Here is a 14633-nt window from a genome sequence, read left to right as displayed (position 1 = left end):
AACCCTATGTGCGATTTGATTAGGCATCTTCGCTTTGATTAATGGGTAAATGCTAAAGAAACAGGAAATATTCATCCGTCACATCCTTTGTGCAAAAGGGACGGGAATGTGCCATGGGCCGAACCAGAAGTTAAGTAAATGTCGATGCAACAACCTTTGTTGATGAAGGAAGATTTAGGACGAGGTTTGTAGTTTGAGATGTTAATGTTTTCATAAAGACGGCAGAAGTGACTGAGGCAATGAGAATTAAGAAAGTTTTAAGCTGGTTGAAGCTATATTATTATTTTCATGTCACGATTGAAATAGATAGTTTATTAATATTGGAAGCACTCCATAGTAAGCTAAGAATGTGTTTCGATTTTGGTCATTTGATTGATAATTGTATATATCTTTTGGCATTTTTTTAATAATGTTGATTTGTTATTTCTTAAGCAATATGTGCACTTTGGTGAGCAATTGCTCTATTGAATGAAGTTGCATTTTTTATTCAAAAAGAAAAAGAAAAAAAAAAGAAAACATTAAAACGATATCGTATTCAAAACGAAAAAAAAAACCTTAAAACGATGTCGTATTCAAAAAAAGCGCTTAGGTTTAGTTGAGAAAACGACTGGTTTATTATTCAAAAACAGTTGGATCCAAGAAATGGCCGTTTTCTGAAACGATCTTTGGTTCTGACCAGTGACCACCTTCCTCTCCCAAAAGTCTTTACTCTCTTTCCGCCATGGCTTCCATTCTTGGACCTCCTTCTTCCTCCTCTTCTTCCTTATTCCCATTCAAACACCTCCATATACAGCAATCTCAATCACCCCTTCTTCTCTCTCACCACCTAAAACCCTATTTCTCAACTACCTCTTCTTCCAACCCATTTCGCTACTCTCCCTTGTTCTCTCCGTCTACCGCTAATTCCATTTCCCCACGGAGATCGTTTTCCGTCAGGGCTGCCAGGGGGAAATTCGAGCGCAAGAAGCCGCACCTCAATATCGGAACGATCGGCCATGTCGACCATGGAAAGACCACTCTTACCGCTGCTTTAACCATGGCTTTAGCTTCCATGGGAAATAGCGCTCCCAAGAAGTACGACGAAATCGACGCCGCTCCGGAGGAGCGAGCTCGAGGGATCACGATCAATACCGCTACTGTTGAGTATGAGACTGAGAGTCGTCACTACGCTCACGTGGATTGCCCTGGTCATGCTGATTACGTCAAGAATATGATCACCGGCGCTGCACAAATGGATGGTGCGATTCTGGTGGTCTCCGGTGCCGATGGACCTATGCCTCAGACGAAAGAACACGTCTTGTTGGCTAAACAAGTTGGGGTTCCTAACATGGTTGTGTTCTTGAATAAACAGGATCAGGTTGATGACGAGGAGCTTCTTGAGTTGGTGGAATTAGAGGTTCGTGAGCTTCTTTCTGCTTATGAGTTTCCCGGTGATGATGTGCCAATCGTTTCAGGTTCGGCTTTATTAGCTTTGGAAGCTTTAATGGCAAACCCTAAGCTTAATAGAGGAGATAATGAATGGGTTGATAAGATTTACACGTTAATGGATGCTGTTGATAGTTACATTCCAATTCCCAAAAGACAGACAGAATTGCCATTCCTATTGGCTATTGAAGACGTTTTTACGATCACTGGTCGTGGAACTGTGGCTACCGGGCGTGTTGAGAGGGGAAAAGTCAAGGTTGGTGATAGTGTTGAAGTAGTTGGTCTTAGAGAGACTAGAGCCACAACAGTTACTGGTGTTGAAATGTTTCAGAAGACCCTTGATGAGGCTATTGCAGGTGACAATGTGGGGATTTTGCTTAGAGGGATTCAAAAGATTGATATTCAAAGAGGAATGGTTATTGCCAAGCCTGGTACCATTACACCTCATACCAAGTTTGAGGCCATTGTTTATGTGCTAAAGAAAGAAGAAGGTGGGCGGCATTCGCCCTTTTTTGCTGGATACAGACCCCAGTTTTACATGAGAACTACTGATGTTACTGGGAAAGTTACTGGTATTAAGAATGACAAAGATGAAGAGTCCAAGATGGTCATGCCGGGTGACCGGATTAAGATGGTTGTGGAACTCATAATGCCGGTTGCTTGTGAGCAAGGTATGAGATTTGCTATTAGAGAAGGTGGGAAGACTGTTGGGGCTGGTGTTATTCAGTCAATTATTGAGTGATAGGAACAAGTTTGTCATATTGTTTGTTTGTCTTGTCTGTTGGTTGAATCAGCTTTTGTGCACTTATAGTATGGTTTAGTTGAGTCAAGTTTTCACAGAATTAGATGCTACATTTTTGTTGATATGTTATCTCTTTTGGATGTTGTTACTGTAATAGTTTTGGCCTTGTAGTATTAGACATGTATTCCTTTTTCATTTCTGTATGTTGGTAATGAGGAAGCTTTTTTACCAAGTTGTAGGCTTTTTCTTTTTGCATGAACTTCAGCTACAAATATAAGTTCTTGTCTTACGAGTTTTTAGTTTTCTCAACTTTCGGTTACTCACTTGACATATACCAAATTGTATTTCTGATATTTTCTGTTAAAAATTCCTCGAAATTGTTGAATTCAAGAATTTTTGTTCAATTTTACTTATGGACATATAACGTGGAAATTGTTTATGTACCAAATCGTGCCCCTCAAACTTCTGTCCACGTTAGGCGTCGTTAGTTTAAGTGAACGGAAATCTTAAATTACATTCTCAATAGCTTAAGGGGACGATTTAGTACATGTCATGGTTTAGCGGCAAAATTCTAATTAGTCTTATTGAAATTACACAATGATTATCTTGCTAAGCACTTTCTTAGTACTGATATTTGAAAACATGATCATGAGACTGGTAGTTTCTCATAGCTAGTATTCCACACGGGAGTTCAGTTATTACCTTTTCCTCCATGTAACACAGGACATGACATGATGATGAGCCTCTGACCATGAGAATATATCATCTTTTGTTTAAATTTATAAACCAAACATGGTAATCCATATGGAAAGTAAGCAAAGAGTAATCTCAAAGAAATCAGGTCCCTACTCATGGTCTAAAATGTAGTAAGTAAACTGAATCAAAATTCTGGTTTCAATCTAGTTGAAATTTGCAGACTGCATTTTCTGATACAAATTATAGAACTAATCTATTATTTTGTTTCTCCTCTGAATCGATTACATAGGGCCGGTATTGCTAATTTTAATGTCTCTTACATGCTTGAGTAACTGGAATTGGTGGATCAGTTAACGAACCGTTGAGTATGCGGCTAGCAACCCACTGATTCGCAGCCTGAGAGTAGTGTACGCCGTCCCAACTGATAGCTGTAGAAGGGTTTTCACAAGCAGAACCGAACACTGCACTTCCATTCACCAGTGATTTCGTTCCACACCAGACATGGTCGTATTTGACATGATAACCACAGCACACCTTTAGTGGATCAGTAAATCCTGCAATAACATGTTTATGAAATAATTAAGTTTCTAATAATCAATTTTCCATTTTTGATTACACTAAAACTATTAGAACTAATGAAGTATTTATTTATTAACCTTGAGCTTTTGCATTGCCAATCATTCCAGTCTTAGCAGCATAGACATCTACATATGTTATGGCAGCCTCAGGTAGCTCTGTTCTTAGCTTGATTACTCTTTCCTTAAGCTTCTTGTTGAACTCAACAGCCATTTCGTTTTGGGTCTTGACACAGCCATATTGGTCAACAAAATCAGGAGGTGGATTAAGATTGTAGAAAAAGTTGACTGGTAAGCACCCAATTGGACCTGTGTTGTGAATCCAAAATGACCTTCCTCCTTGTTGATATATATTCTAACAGTAATCATTGACTCAGTCAGTGAATCACAGTCATCAAAAGATGTTCATTTTTCTTTAAACAACATTACAGTTCAAAACTACTCACTTGGACTGCTTTGGCTAACTGGTTGACGATATCCGGTAAGGCTGCCAGAAGTTGTTCCGAACTCAGTTTTCGAAACCCAACAGAAAGATCATTCTGCCCAATATCAAATGTGTAAAGTGCCTTAGAAAACTCATCTGGATTTGGTAATTTGCTTCTTTCAGAAGGTGTTTTGGCAGCTGTATATGTTCAAAGCAAATCTTAGCAAAACATACAAAAATGTTCTTTCCTTAATTTTCTTTTGCAATAGTTTACTACCTCGTTCATAGAGCTCCTTAGTTCGAGCTTTGAACTGATTAAACTGCACAATCTGCATATCAAGAGAAAATGGGCTAATCCCATACTCATAAATGGTTTCATTAGGCCTTCTAATGGTGGATCCTCCGGTGGCAAAGTTAGCTCCATGACGATAATTTGTTCCTAATGAGTTTAAGTAAGCACTCAAGTATGGTAATCCTATGCGCTCAGCTGCATAATTATACAACACCAACTCTGCTGTTAATACACAAAATCTTATATAGTTAGTTCTTATTCACTTAAATCTTACCTATAAAATCTACAATAAGACGGCCATCACAGTCTCTTCCGGATGGTTTATGAAAGAAGCCTTCCCCATACGGCGCAGGAATCGGTTCAAAAGCAGCTGAAATGCCACCGGTATCGGAGTTTGAGTCACCAAAGTTGTACAGCGCCGGAAAGGAGCAAGGTGGTGAGGCTGCTGCTGCTGCTGTTGGTGGTTCTTCTTCTACTTCTCCTCCCACTCCCAAAACGCATAAAACCAAAAACCCACCAAGGAATTTCCTCCAAAATCCCATTTTTAGAGTTGCCAATCGAGTTTGGCTCATGTGATCAGAAGCCCATTTTAAGGATAATGAGTATTGTACGAGTGAGAGAGTGAGAACAAGTTTGAAGACAAAGACAATGTTACTGTTACAGGTGGGGACAAAAGGGGGGTCATGTAAATAGGCATTAATAATGACTATTCCATGTGCTCATGTAATCTTTTACCACTGTTTTTCTACTCTACTTTTGACCCTTTTGCACCTATTAACATCACCATTGATGTGTGTGTAAAATATGCATATTCATAAAGCTAATTCCAATCCTTGAACTTTGATTTATATTAAATCATCTCTCTGAACTTTTAAGGTCGTTAAAAATATTCTCTTAATTATTGAGATTATTGGATTTAAAAACTTTTATCCAATTTTAATAAAAAAAAGTCTAACATGGATGAAAATTCAAGGGACATAATTTAGTACACGTCAAAGTTCGAGAAGCATGATTTGGTAGATATAAAAGTCTGGGAATCATGGTTTAGTACATAAACAATCACTGAAATAGTAAAATTGAATGAAATTAGATAAAAATCCTAAAATCTAACAATCTCAATAGTTTAAGGAAAATTTTTAACAACTAAAAAAGTTGGAGGGACATAATTTTGTAATTGTTAAAGTTTAGAGAAAAAAAATTCTAATTAGCCAATAATAATGTATATTTTGCACCCACCTATAATGAATAAATAAATTAATATTTAAATATTATTACAGACCACTGCACTGCACTGAGCAGTGGTATGATAGGCAAACAATTATCTGTTTGCAATCTTCTAAAATCTACCACTGCCCATAAAAATAAAGTGTTACACTTTCCAAGGTCCTCAAATTATGATGCTTCTCATGGTATATTTTATTAATTAGCTTCTTGTTCATATGGGATTGTTGTTTGCTATGGGGTGTAAAACTAAACTGAAATAAAATAAATGTGAGACCAACCACTAAATCATACTAAGATGATAGATATTATATGTGTGATATTTTATGGAATGAGGGACCATGAAATCATGAATTTAAATGAGAAGCAAATCCTTGTCAAAATGTAAAAATGGATATGGACTAAGAAACTAATTATGTTTGATTTTCATTGATTTATATATATATATATATATATCATATGATTGATTGTGATGGTTAGGTTAAAAGAAGTCGGTGATGTATATATAATTGCTTATTAATATTATTATTATGTCGTTTTCTGCTATAAATAATATGTGGACAAAACAAAGATGGGTGGGATTTGCTTTTGCCTTATCACCGGGCCAAATTTCACGTTATCTTTCTTTCATAATTCACAGCCCAAAACACAAGAAATAAGAATACTAGAATACCCCATTGACTCTCATAATATCCAACATTTCATTCATTGCAAAATGTTTTTTGATATTCACTAGTAACCATGAACAAATTCTGAGATTTTGAAACATCAAACATATGCCACTTGTTTAGTGCACTATTATTATTATGGTTAATACTAAGCAATATTGGCCAATTAACAACATTAGCCACTTTGAACTTTTGATCAAGTTAAAGGAACACATTAATCAATAAATGGATTATGTTTATAGTATAATCACATAGATTAGTTAGTGCCTAATACATGCTTGTGAGATGGGAAACTTTGGATCAGAGAAAGAACCCTTTATTATTTGGTTAGTAATCCATCGATTTGCAGCCTCAGTGTAGTGTATACCATCCCAACTGATATGCAAGGAAGGATCTTTACATGGATTAACAAAATACTGAGTACCATTCTTTAGAATATTATTCCCACAATATTTACGAACCCCATCTTTAAAGGAACCACAACAGATATTCAAGTTTTCATAAAATCCTGCATTTATTGAAACAGAAGTGTTAGATTCTTTCTTTAACTCTATAAATACATATTTTCTGATCACATTTGTATGTTATGATAATCAGTTTCAGACTTAATAGTTAGTATTGTTCCACCAAACTCACGAATCAATCAGATATGCTTTCTTTATCAGTTACTATAATGTTCTAAGTTATATGCAAAATACTGATTGAAGTTATTAAGAATTTCTAACAGCAATACCAATCACTAATCTTACCTTAATGGTATCAGAAGTTGAGAAATTTAGGCTCCAAAGTGAATCAAATGGGTGTTATTGTTAGTGGGGTGGCTACCATTATAACTATAAAGAATTCAAAATGCTTGGGATGTATGTATGTATGTATTAGTATTGTTACCTAGTTTCTTTGCATTGCTGATCAAACTGTACTTTGCAGCATACATATCTACATATGTTAATGCAGCAAAAGGAAGCTGTGCCTTTAGTTCACTAACTTTTCTCTTCAGCTGCCTATTGAACTCTTTTGCCATGTCGTTTTGAGACTTGATACAGCCGTTTCCATCGAGAAAACCAGGGACTGGATTTCGAACATCGAACAAGGTCGATGGCAGGCAACCAATGGGGCCTGTGTTGTGTATCCAAAATGTCCTTGCTCCTTGTTGATACAGAAACTGTAAGACATATTGTTAATCTCAATATAAACACTCATATTTATTAATGTGAACAGATTAAACTATATATCAATGCAGATACTAACTTGGATGCCTAAAGAGAACAAATTCATCATATCAGGGATTTCTGCAACAAGTTTTTCTTTAGTCATCATCATGTTCCGGAAACCTGCAGCAAGGTCGTTTTGGCCAATATCAACTATGAAAAGAGACTTTGAGAAGTCTTTTGGTCTTGGAAAGTTCTTTCTTATATCTGAGTTTCTCTTGGCTGCAGATCACAACATTGAAACATGAAAACATTGTGAACAGATTATGTCTAAATATCTAAACTTGGAATAGCAGTAATCGTCTCATCCAAACTTTGACATGTACCAAATCGTGCTCCTCAAAACTCCGTCAACATCAAGTGCCCGTTAGTAAAATTGAAAGGAGTTGAACATAAATCCTTGAATTCAACAATTTTCTCAATAATTGGGGTGAAATTTTTAACGGATTGAGAAGTTCAGGAGGTACGATTTGTCATATGTCAAAGTTAGAGTAGTAATCTATCTATATAACGAGGTCAAATTCAGAAGTCAACCTTGGGTGTAAAGCATAGTGGTCCTGTTCTTGAGGTTGGAATATTGCACAGTTTGGATATCAAATGGAAATGGGCTAATACCACTTATAAACAAAGAATCATTAGAACGCCTGATAGTGGCTCCACCAGTGGCAAAGTTGGCACCATGTCTGAATTTGGTACCAAATGAATCCAAATATGGACTCAAGTAAGGCAATCCAAAGTACTTAGCTACATAAATACATAACACAAATACCAATTACGGATTAAGTAAATCAATAAAACTCTTACAGAAAAATCAAAAACCAAAAAAAAAAAGCAAGTCTTTGAGACAAAACAACAAACAGGTGAAATTCACAAATGGGTTACCAATGAAATCAACGATTAAACGGCCATCACCAACTCTTCCAGCTGGGCTGTGAAAGAAAGTTACACCATTGGGAGCTGGTCTTGGAAAAAATGCAGCTGATATAGAGCCAGTATCTGAATTTGAGTCCCCAAAATTGAAAATTGCTGGATATTTACAATGAACTGAATCACCATTCACTTCTTCAACTCCAAGAACCCAAGTAGCTAAAAAGCTTACAAAAATGAATCTCACACTGTTAATAGTAATACCCATTTTTCTAAGCTCAAAATATGTATTGTACAGATCCATAAAACCTTACTATATACATTTATATACAAGAAAAATGCATGTATAGGAATCATCATATTGAAAAAGAAAAACCCACTTGCTTTTGATTTAATACTTGGGTTTCCTTGATTTGTTAAAGTTTATATTTTTCAATCAATTTGTAACTGAACAACAAGTTATCTAGCTGTTCAAGTATTTTTCTTTGCTGCTCATATTAAATTTTGTTCATTTCTTCATTCTCATTTATAGTTATATTTAATCTTGTTTGCATTGATGAAGATGATCAAAAAAACTTTACTTACTAAAATCCCATTTTCATCAAGATTATATAATAAATAGATAATCTACTACATTTCAAAAAGTCAACATTTTAAGTACCTGGAATTGAGTTGACCTTTAGCTTTGGATGTTATGTACTACATTTCTACGTGGCTTCAATTCCTGCTATATTTTAGGCTTACATTAAAAACTTTTTTCTTACACTTAGTAAGTGACTGTTTTAAGTAATGTCTTTTTGAGAAAAATAAATAAATACATAAATAAAAATTTTGATTAAGACTTTACTCTAAACTTGTTTTTTTTTTCACTAGAAAGAGTTGAGAAGCAATGGTATAAAAAGTGGTGCTTGTTTTGCTATTATTAAGAGTAAAGGAAGAGAAAAGGATAAGAAGTTTTGTTTAAAAAGGGATAAAGAATAAGAAGTGGTTTAAAATTTAATTGTAAAGATTATTATATTATATTGTATTTTTTTCGGGCACAAAAGATAAAATAATTTGACGAAATTGTAAAATTTTACTATTTTATAATAGGTAACAAATTACATAATATAGCTTATATAGGGACGGATGTAGTGTCGCTTCGATATCAGTGTACTATAGTAATATATAACATTATTAATATAATTTTATTTTTAAAATTATTTCATTTATACAAGAAAAAATACTTTAATTTTCTTTAAAAAAAAATAGAATGGTATTAGTATCAGAGTCCAAAATTAATAAATTAATTTTAAATATTGATTTTAAAATTAAAATAAAAAATTTGAGGGAAATAATTTTATTGAAATAAGTGCAAAATCTTGTATTTATACTAAGAGATAATTTGTGCTAGGCTATAACAAATTATCCATAAAAGAAGTTGAAAAAATATGTGGTGAGTATTAATATATTTTTCATATTTGTCTAAATTTTATAACTTTTTCACATATTTTTTAAATTATTTTGGATGTATATTTACTATTTAGTTGCTAAGGCCAATTTTGAGTTTATTATTACCATGTTTTAATGAATAGTTGGTTAATATCTAGATTTTTTTTTAGGAAAAGTAATGTATTTTTATAATTAAAAACTATTGAAACTTTTTTTTTTCTCTCAGAAAAATATATTTATGAAGAAAAAATTTAGTACGTATAATTTATTTTTAGAAAAATTATTTCATATATTATTTTTTTAATCATTTTTTTTCAATTTACGGTTTAGGTTGCTCCGTTAGTTACTATGAGAGTTTTTATGTGAAATTTCAGAAAAATACAAAAAAAAAAAACTATTTTAATGTGTAAAAATAAAAAAACCCCTTATTTTTATTACGTTAATCTCTTAATAATTAATTTCTTTCATTTTTTGACTTATTTTTTTATACTTACATCATTTAAGTACCGGCTTTTATAGGTTTATTTTGTTTATAATTTAATTGTTTAATGTTATATTATTAGAGAAATTTACATGGTATACTAAATTTTATCATTTTTTTACAAAAATACTGCCATGCGGTATTTTTTTTACTTTTTTACTGTATTTTGTTATAAGTTTCATACTGCAGTATACTGTGTTAAGTTTTCACTGGTGTTCTACTGGTGTTTTTTAGTTGTTCTACTAGTGTTTTGAGTTGTTCTATTTTGTGTTCTACTGATCTTTTATAAAAACACAGTATTTTTATAAACATTTCTGTGTGACAATATTTTTGTAAAAGTTACTCCAAATTACTATATTTTTGTAAGTTTCCCTAATCATAATAATGTTTAATTAAGTACATATTTTTGTATGATTGTGTTAAATTAAGGGCTTTTTTCATAAATGTACAACAAAAACAAAATAATTACAAAAAATGTGCAAAAAAAAATTATTTTAAAAATTTATACATTTTGAAAACTTATTACATGAAACCATACATTTTTAATATGTTTATTAAACCTCAAAATAAACAATTTCGTAAAATTAATTAAACAGTTTTATAAAAATAAACAAGTTAAATATTTTTTTATTAAAAGATAAATGTTTATTATCTATTTTAGTATGAATTATTATAATTTAATAAGATTTTTTTAATAAAATACAATATCAAAATTATAAACATTAATGTATATAAATATAAATCAATACTTAAAATTACTAAAAATAAACATGACACGTAGAGTGATATAATAAACATATGTGAATATTATTATTTTGTTTATTAAAGTAGTATGTTTAATAAATAGAAAACAAAATAAACATATGTATACAAAGTATTTTATATTATTAGTATATTTATTATAATTGTAAACATAAAAATAGACATAGTCAATTTATACTATACTAAAATAAGTATATTTTCTTTCTATTGTTTCTATATATTGATTATTTTCTAATGAGTTAGTGAACGAGTTTTTTATTGAAGTATAATTCTTACATTAAAAAATAAATAAACAAACATAACTTTATAAATACCAAAAATTATTTAATTAAAAAAAATAAACACGACACAATTAATAAACAAAAAAAAAATAAAGATAAACAATTTTTTTTTATATATATATTATTTATTTTCTAAAAAATTACTAAAAAAATAAACATAACACACGCAGAGTGATATAATAAACTTATGTGAATATTATTATTTTGTTTATTAAATTAGTATGTTTAATTAATAGAAAATAAAATAAATACATATATAAAATATTTTATATTATTAGTATGTTTATTATAATTCTAAACATAAAAATAAACATAACCAATATTACCATATATATACTAATCAATAATTATTACCATATATATATTATAATAAAATTGAAAAAAAGTTTTTAATTATATATAAAAGTGTATGAGAAAATGATAATAAGTTTTTTTGCACATATTTTGTAATTAATTAAAATAATGTATACAAAATTGTAAAATGCCCTTAAATTAAAGACGGCCCAAATCCTATTTCTCGGCCTATCGTGGCCATCTCTGGCTGTCCTAAATGGGCTTGAGACTTAGTATCGTCAGGCCCATTTCAGGCCCAAAAGTTGCAGATGTCGTTATTGTCAATATCCATCGTTTAACAACAAAAACGAAGTTAAGCGTTTAGAGTGCCTTGGCAAAGACGCAAAGTAAGTCAACATATTTTGCTTGTATAGACAGTAAATTGGTTTATAGATATAAAAAATAAGAGTAACATTTTACTGAGAAAGATTAATAGTGCACACTTTTTCCTTGTTTGAAAAACAATCATCAATTTACACCCACATAAATAGAGATGTGTAAAAAATTTACTTTATTGCTATTGGTTTTTGTATGTGAAAAAGAAAAAAGTGTCTTATAATAAAAATCATAAATTAAATAGATGATGATGTTGTTGACAAAGTCAAGAGTCAATATCATTTGTTGTAACAAGCATGTGTAATGGGAATGTTAGGATCAGAAAATGAACCATTTAAAATATGATTAGCAAGCCAATTATTTGCAGCCTCAGTATAATGCACACCATCCCAACTTATATACAAAGAAGGGTCTTCACATGAATCAGCATAAACTTCACTACCATTAAATTTTCCCTTATTTCCACACCACACATGATCATTATCTTTATGATATCCACAGCAAATTGAGGCCTTGTCTAAGAACCCTGCAAACAAAAACACTTATTAAGTGTTATGTAAAAACAATCAAAAAAATTAAGTTGGTAAAAAAATGATCATGACCTTTTTTCTTTTTTCAATTACCTAACTTGTTTGCATTAGCTATGAGTTGATACTTGGCTGCAAATAGATCAACATAAGTTAATGCAGCATCATAAAGTGTTTGCCTTAATTCAATGACTTTGTGCTTGAGTTTTGTGTTGAACTCTTTTGACATGTCATTTTGAGCCTTGTCACAACCAATGGGGTCATAAGTGTTTGGGTCTGGACTAGGACTGTAATTAAGGCTCACTGCCAAACAACCAAGAGGACCTGTGTTGTGTATCCAGAATGATCTGGCCCCTTGTTCGTATAGATTCTGCCAAGTTAATTTATTAACATACAATAATAAAATATGAATTTTACACCCTAAACTATAAGACCTATAGAATTTTGTTCATTGAATTATTATTATTTTTTTTTTTTTGTAAAAATTTCCCTAGAACTATGGAAATAATTGTAAATTTTTCCCGGTTGAATTTTACTTATATTTTGAGATAGTTTATTAATATAGTTATAGTAGCTACACAGTTTTCGTAGATTACAATTACTATCTATGTAATTATTTTTCATCTCAACTCTCGATAAATTAACTCTTGATTGGTTTACATCTGGAAAATATTTATAAAAATGAATGAGCAATAGAAGGCAGAACCCAATAAATGTCACAGGTAGGGAGTAAAGATCCTATATGTATTCAAATTCAATTATACAATCCAACCAAACATGGCCTGAGAAAATTACTAAAACAATCATGAGAACATTACTGAAAATGGGTTAAAAACAATATGTTACTTACTTTGACAGCTTCACCAAACTGGTTTATTATATCAGGAATTTGTAGTTTGAACTGTTCAACAGTCATTGACCTGAACCCAGCAGCAATATCATTTTGGCCAATATCAAATGTGTAAAGAGCCTTTGAGAACTCCTCTGGTCTTGGCAGATTTCTTCTATGTGAGCTTTTGTTGTCTATAAACACACATAAATATCAAAAGGGTATCATAAAAAAACAATCTTTTTCACTACCCTTCAATTTTTTTTTCCTTACCATTCTTGAAAAACCAACCAGTACGTGACTTGAACTGAGTGAACTGCACAACTTGAATATCAAGAGAAAAAGGGCTGACCCCATTAAGGAAAACTGACTCATTTAAACGCCTAATGGTTGATCCTCCAGTGGCAAAGTTAGCACCATGCTTGAAATTTGCACCAATTGAGTTTAAGTATGCACTCAAGTAAGGCAATCCAAGCTCTTTTGCTGCATAAAAATAACATCTTTTTTTCATTCCTGATTAGTTTTTTGTTACCTTATTAAACTTACATAAAAGTGGTAACTTTTGAAGAGGAGTTAGTAGTTGTAATGGTAGTGAGTTTTTTTACCAATAAAATCAATGATTAAACGACCATCACAGCCTCTTCCAGATGGTCTATGGAAGAAAGTTTCACCACATTGAGGAGCCATTTGGTAAAAAGCAGCTGCTATACCACCAGTATCTGAATTTGAATCACCAAAGTTGTAAATTGCAGGAAATTTACAGTACCCCATTGAATCATCTCCTTCAACACTCAAAAAATTAACCCATGTAAGTAAAAAGCTAGTGAACAACAACAACAATATACTTGCTCTAAACTCCATTCTCTTCATATATTAGTTTTGGCTTCTCATTTATTATATATTACATTAAATTAAAGACCATGTTTGCTCTTTTCAAAAACCAACAAAAAATCTCAACATTTAAAATAAAAATAAAAAATCCCATTTGACTATAATAATTAATTAATTGTTTGTTTAACTTACATTTGTCGGTGTACAACTTAGCTGTCTTTATTTGCTAAATACAACCTAGCTAGTTTGCAGTTACTTGGTTCTTTTCACTTATCTGTTTTTGTATTTGTAACCATCCACACTACCTACTAGATAAGGCAAATCATAATCTTCAAAATTAACAAGCTATTTAGTGCAGATTGAATCATTATACCTATAAATATAGTTCACTTTTTTTTTTTATGTATTGATTCCTGTGATGGTGCCTAACTTTATGGCTTAGAAAAAATTGGTCCTATATCTCATGGTTTTCTTAATAATATATCTCTTATGAGACAAACACTATTTAGTGGGAAATGCAATTAATAAAGCTAATTAAGCATTATTTAATTGAATCTATTTGACTTTAATGATCTCATTTTAGTCCCCTAAAAGATGGAGCCTTTTTTTCTAGTGATTGAGAAGAACATAATTATGTGTAATGTACACTAAAATGAGGATACAAGAACTTGAGTTGTCCACCATGTACATAAAAGTATATAAAT

The 14633-nt window shown here is 31.6% G+C and overlaps 4 protein-coding genes across 6 annotated transcripts; 1 reads left to right on the top strand and 3 right to left on the bottom strand.

The window, feature by feature from the left end:
• Positions 1-501: 501 nt before the first annotated feature.
• On the top strand, positions 502-2459 carry LOC115699420 (elongation factor Tu, chloroplastic). Its single transcript, XM_030626815.2, has one exon. It carries the CDS (start codon positions 722-724, stop codon positions 2165-2167), a length of 1446 nt encoding a protein of 481 aa, XP_030482675.2. The 5' UTR covers positions 502-721; the 3' UTR covers positions 2168-2459.
• Positions 2460-2913: 454 nt separating this feature from the next.
• On the bottom strand, positions 2914-4824 carry LOC115701323 (GDSL esterase/lipase At5g14450). The gene is made up of 5 exons (XM_030629081.2): positions 4429-4824; positions 4140-4349; positions 3885-4060; positions 3520-3793; positions 2914-3417 (listed from the first exon to the last, which is right to left on the bottom strand). The coding sequence occupies exons 1-5, from the start codon at positions 4724-4726 to the stop codon at positions 3170-3172; spliced, it is 1206 nt and encodes a 401-aa protein (XP_030484941.2). The 5' UTR covers positions 4727-4824; the 3' UTR covers positions 2914-3169.
• Positions 4825-6064: 1240 nt separating this feature from the next.
• LOC115699040 (GDSL esterase/lipase At5g14450) lies at positions 6065-8645 on the bottom strand. The gene is made up of 5 exons (XM_030626246.2): positions 8134-8645; positions 7786-7995; positions 7292-7473; positions 6932-7205; positions 6065-6551 (listed from the first exon to the last, which is right to left on the bottom strand). Exons 1-5 carry the CDS (start codon positions 8420-8422, stop codon positions 6304-6306), a joined length of 1203 nt encoding a protein of 400 aa, XP_030482106.2. The 5' UTR covers positions 8423-8645; the 3' UTR covers positions 6065-6303.
• Positions 8646-11900: 3255 nt separating this feature from the next.
• Positions 11901-14245, bottom strand: LOC115698707 (GDSL esterase/lipase At5g14450). Of its 3 annotated transcripts, XM_061102117.1 has the most exons (6): positions 14122-14245; positions 13704-13880; positions 13372-13581; positions 13120-13292; positions 12366-12639; positions 11901-12268 (listed from the first exon to the last, which is right to left on the bottom strand). In XM_061102117.1, the coding sequence occupies exons 2-6, from the start codon at positions 13867-13869 to the stop codon at positions 12021-12023; spliced, it is 1071 nt and encodes a 356-aa protein (XP_060958100.1). In that variant the 5' UTR covers positions 13870-13880; positions 14122-14245; the 3' UTR covers positions 11901-12020. The 3 variants fall into 3 exon arrangements, with proteins under 3 accessions (XP_060958100.1, XP_030481712.2, XP_030481713.2); XM_030625852.2 differs by lacking the exon at positions 14122-14245 and having other exon boundaries at positions 13704-14083; XM_030625853.2 differs by lacking the exon at positions 14122-14245 and having other exon boundaries at positions 12371-12639; positions 13704-14083.
• Positions 14246-14633: the final 388 nt, after the last annotated feature.

This window comes from Cannabis sativa, chromosome 8, assembly GCF_029168945.1.
Source record: "Cannabis sativa cultivar Pink pepper isolate KNU-18-1 chromosome 8, ASM2916894v1, whole genome shotgun sequence".
Classification (NCBI taxonomy): Eukaryota; Viridiplantae; Streptophyta; class Magnoliopsida; order Rosales; family Cannabaceae; genus Cannabis; species Cannabis sativa.
Note: the sequence above shows the minus strand (reverse complement) of the source record. Positions and strands in the feature narration are given on the sequence as shown.

Excerpts from the sequence above, each read along its gene's own strand:
- LOC115699420 (XM_030626815.2), top strand. The coding sequence starts at position 722 with ATGGCTTCCATTCTTGGACCTCCTTCTTCCTCCTCTTCTTCCTTATTC.
- LOC115701323 (XM_030629081.2), bottom strand. The coding sequence starts at position 4,726 with ATGAGCCAAACTCGATTGGCAACTCTAAAAATGGGATTTTGGAGGAAA. Across the intron at positions 4,350-4,428 it reads TCTTATTGTAGATTTTATAG|CTGAGCGCATAGGATTACCA; the intron begins GTAAGATTTAAG and ends ATAATTATGCAG. Across the intron at positions 4,061-4,139 it reads TAAGGAGCTCTATGAACGAG|CTGCCAAAACACCTTCTGAA; the intron begins GTAGTAAACTAT and ends GAACATATACAG.
- LOC115699040 (XM_030626246.2), bottom strand. The coding sequence starts at position 8,422 with ATGGATCTGTACAATACATATTTTGAGCTTAGAAAAATGGGTATTACT. Across the intron at positions 7,996-8,133 it reads TTTAATCGTTGATTTCATTG|CTAAGTACTTTGGATTGCCT; the intron begins GTAACCCATTTG and ends GTATTTATGTAG. Across the intron at positions 6,552-6,931 it reads CAGCAATGCAAAGAAACTAG|GATTTTATGAAAACTTGAAT; the intron begins GTAACAATACTA and ends CAATAAATGCAG.
- LOC115698707 (XM_030625852.2), bottom strand. The coding sequence starts at position 13,968 with ATGAAGAGAATGGAGTTTAGAGCAAGTATATTGTTGTTGTTGTTCACT. Across the intron at positions 13,582-13,703 it reads TTTAATCATTGATTTTATTG|CAAAAGAGCTTGGATTGCCT; the intron begins GTAAAAAAACTC and ends ATTTTTATGCAG. Across the intron at positions 13,293-13,371 it reads TGGTTGGTTTTTCAAGAATG|ACAACAAAAGCTCACATAGA; the intron begins GTAAGGAAAAAA and ends GTGTGTTTATAG.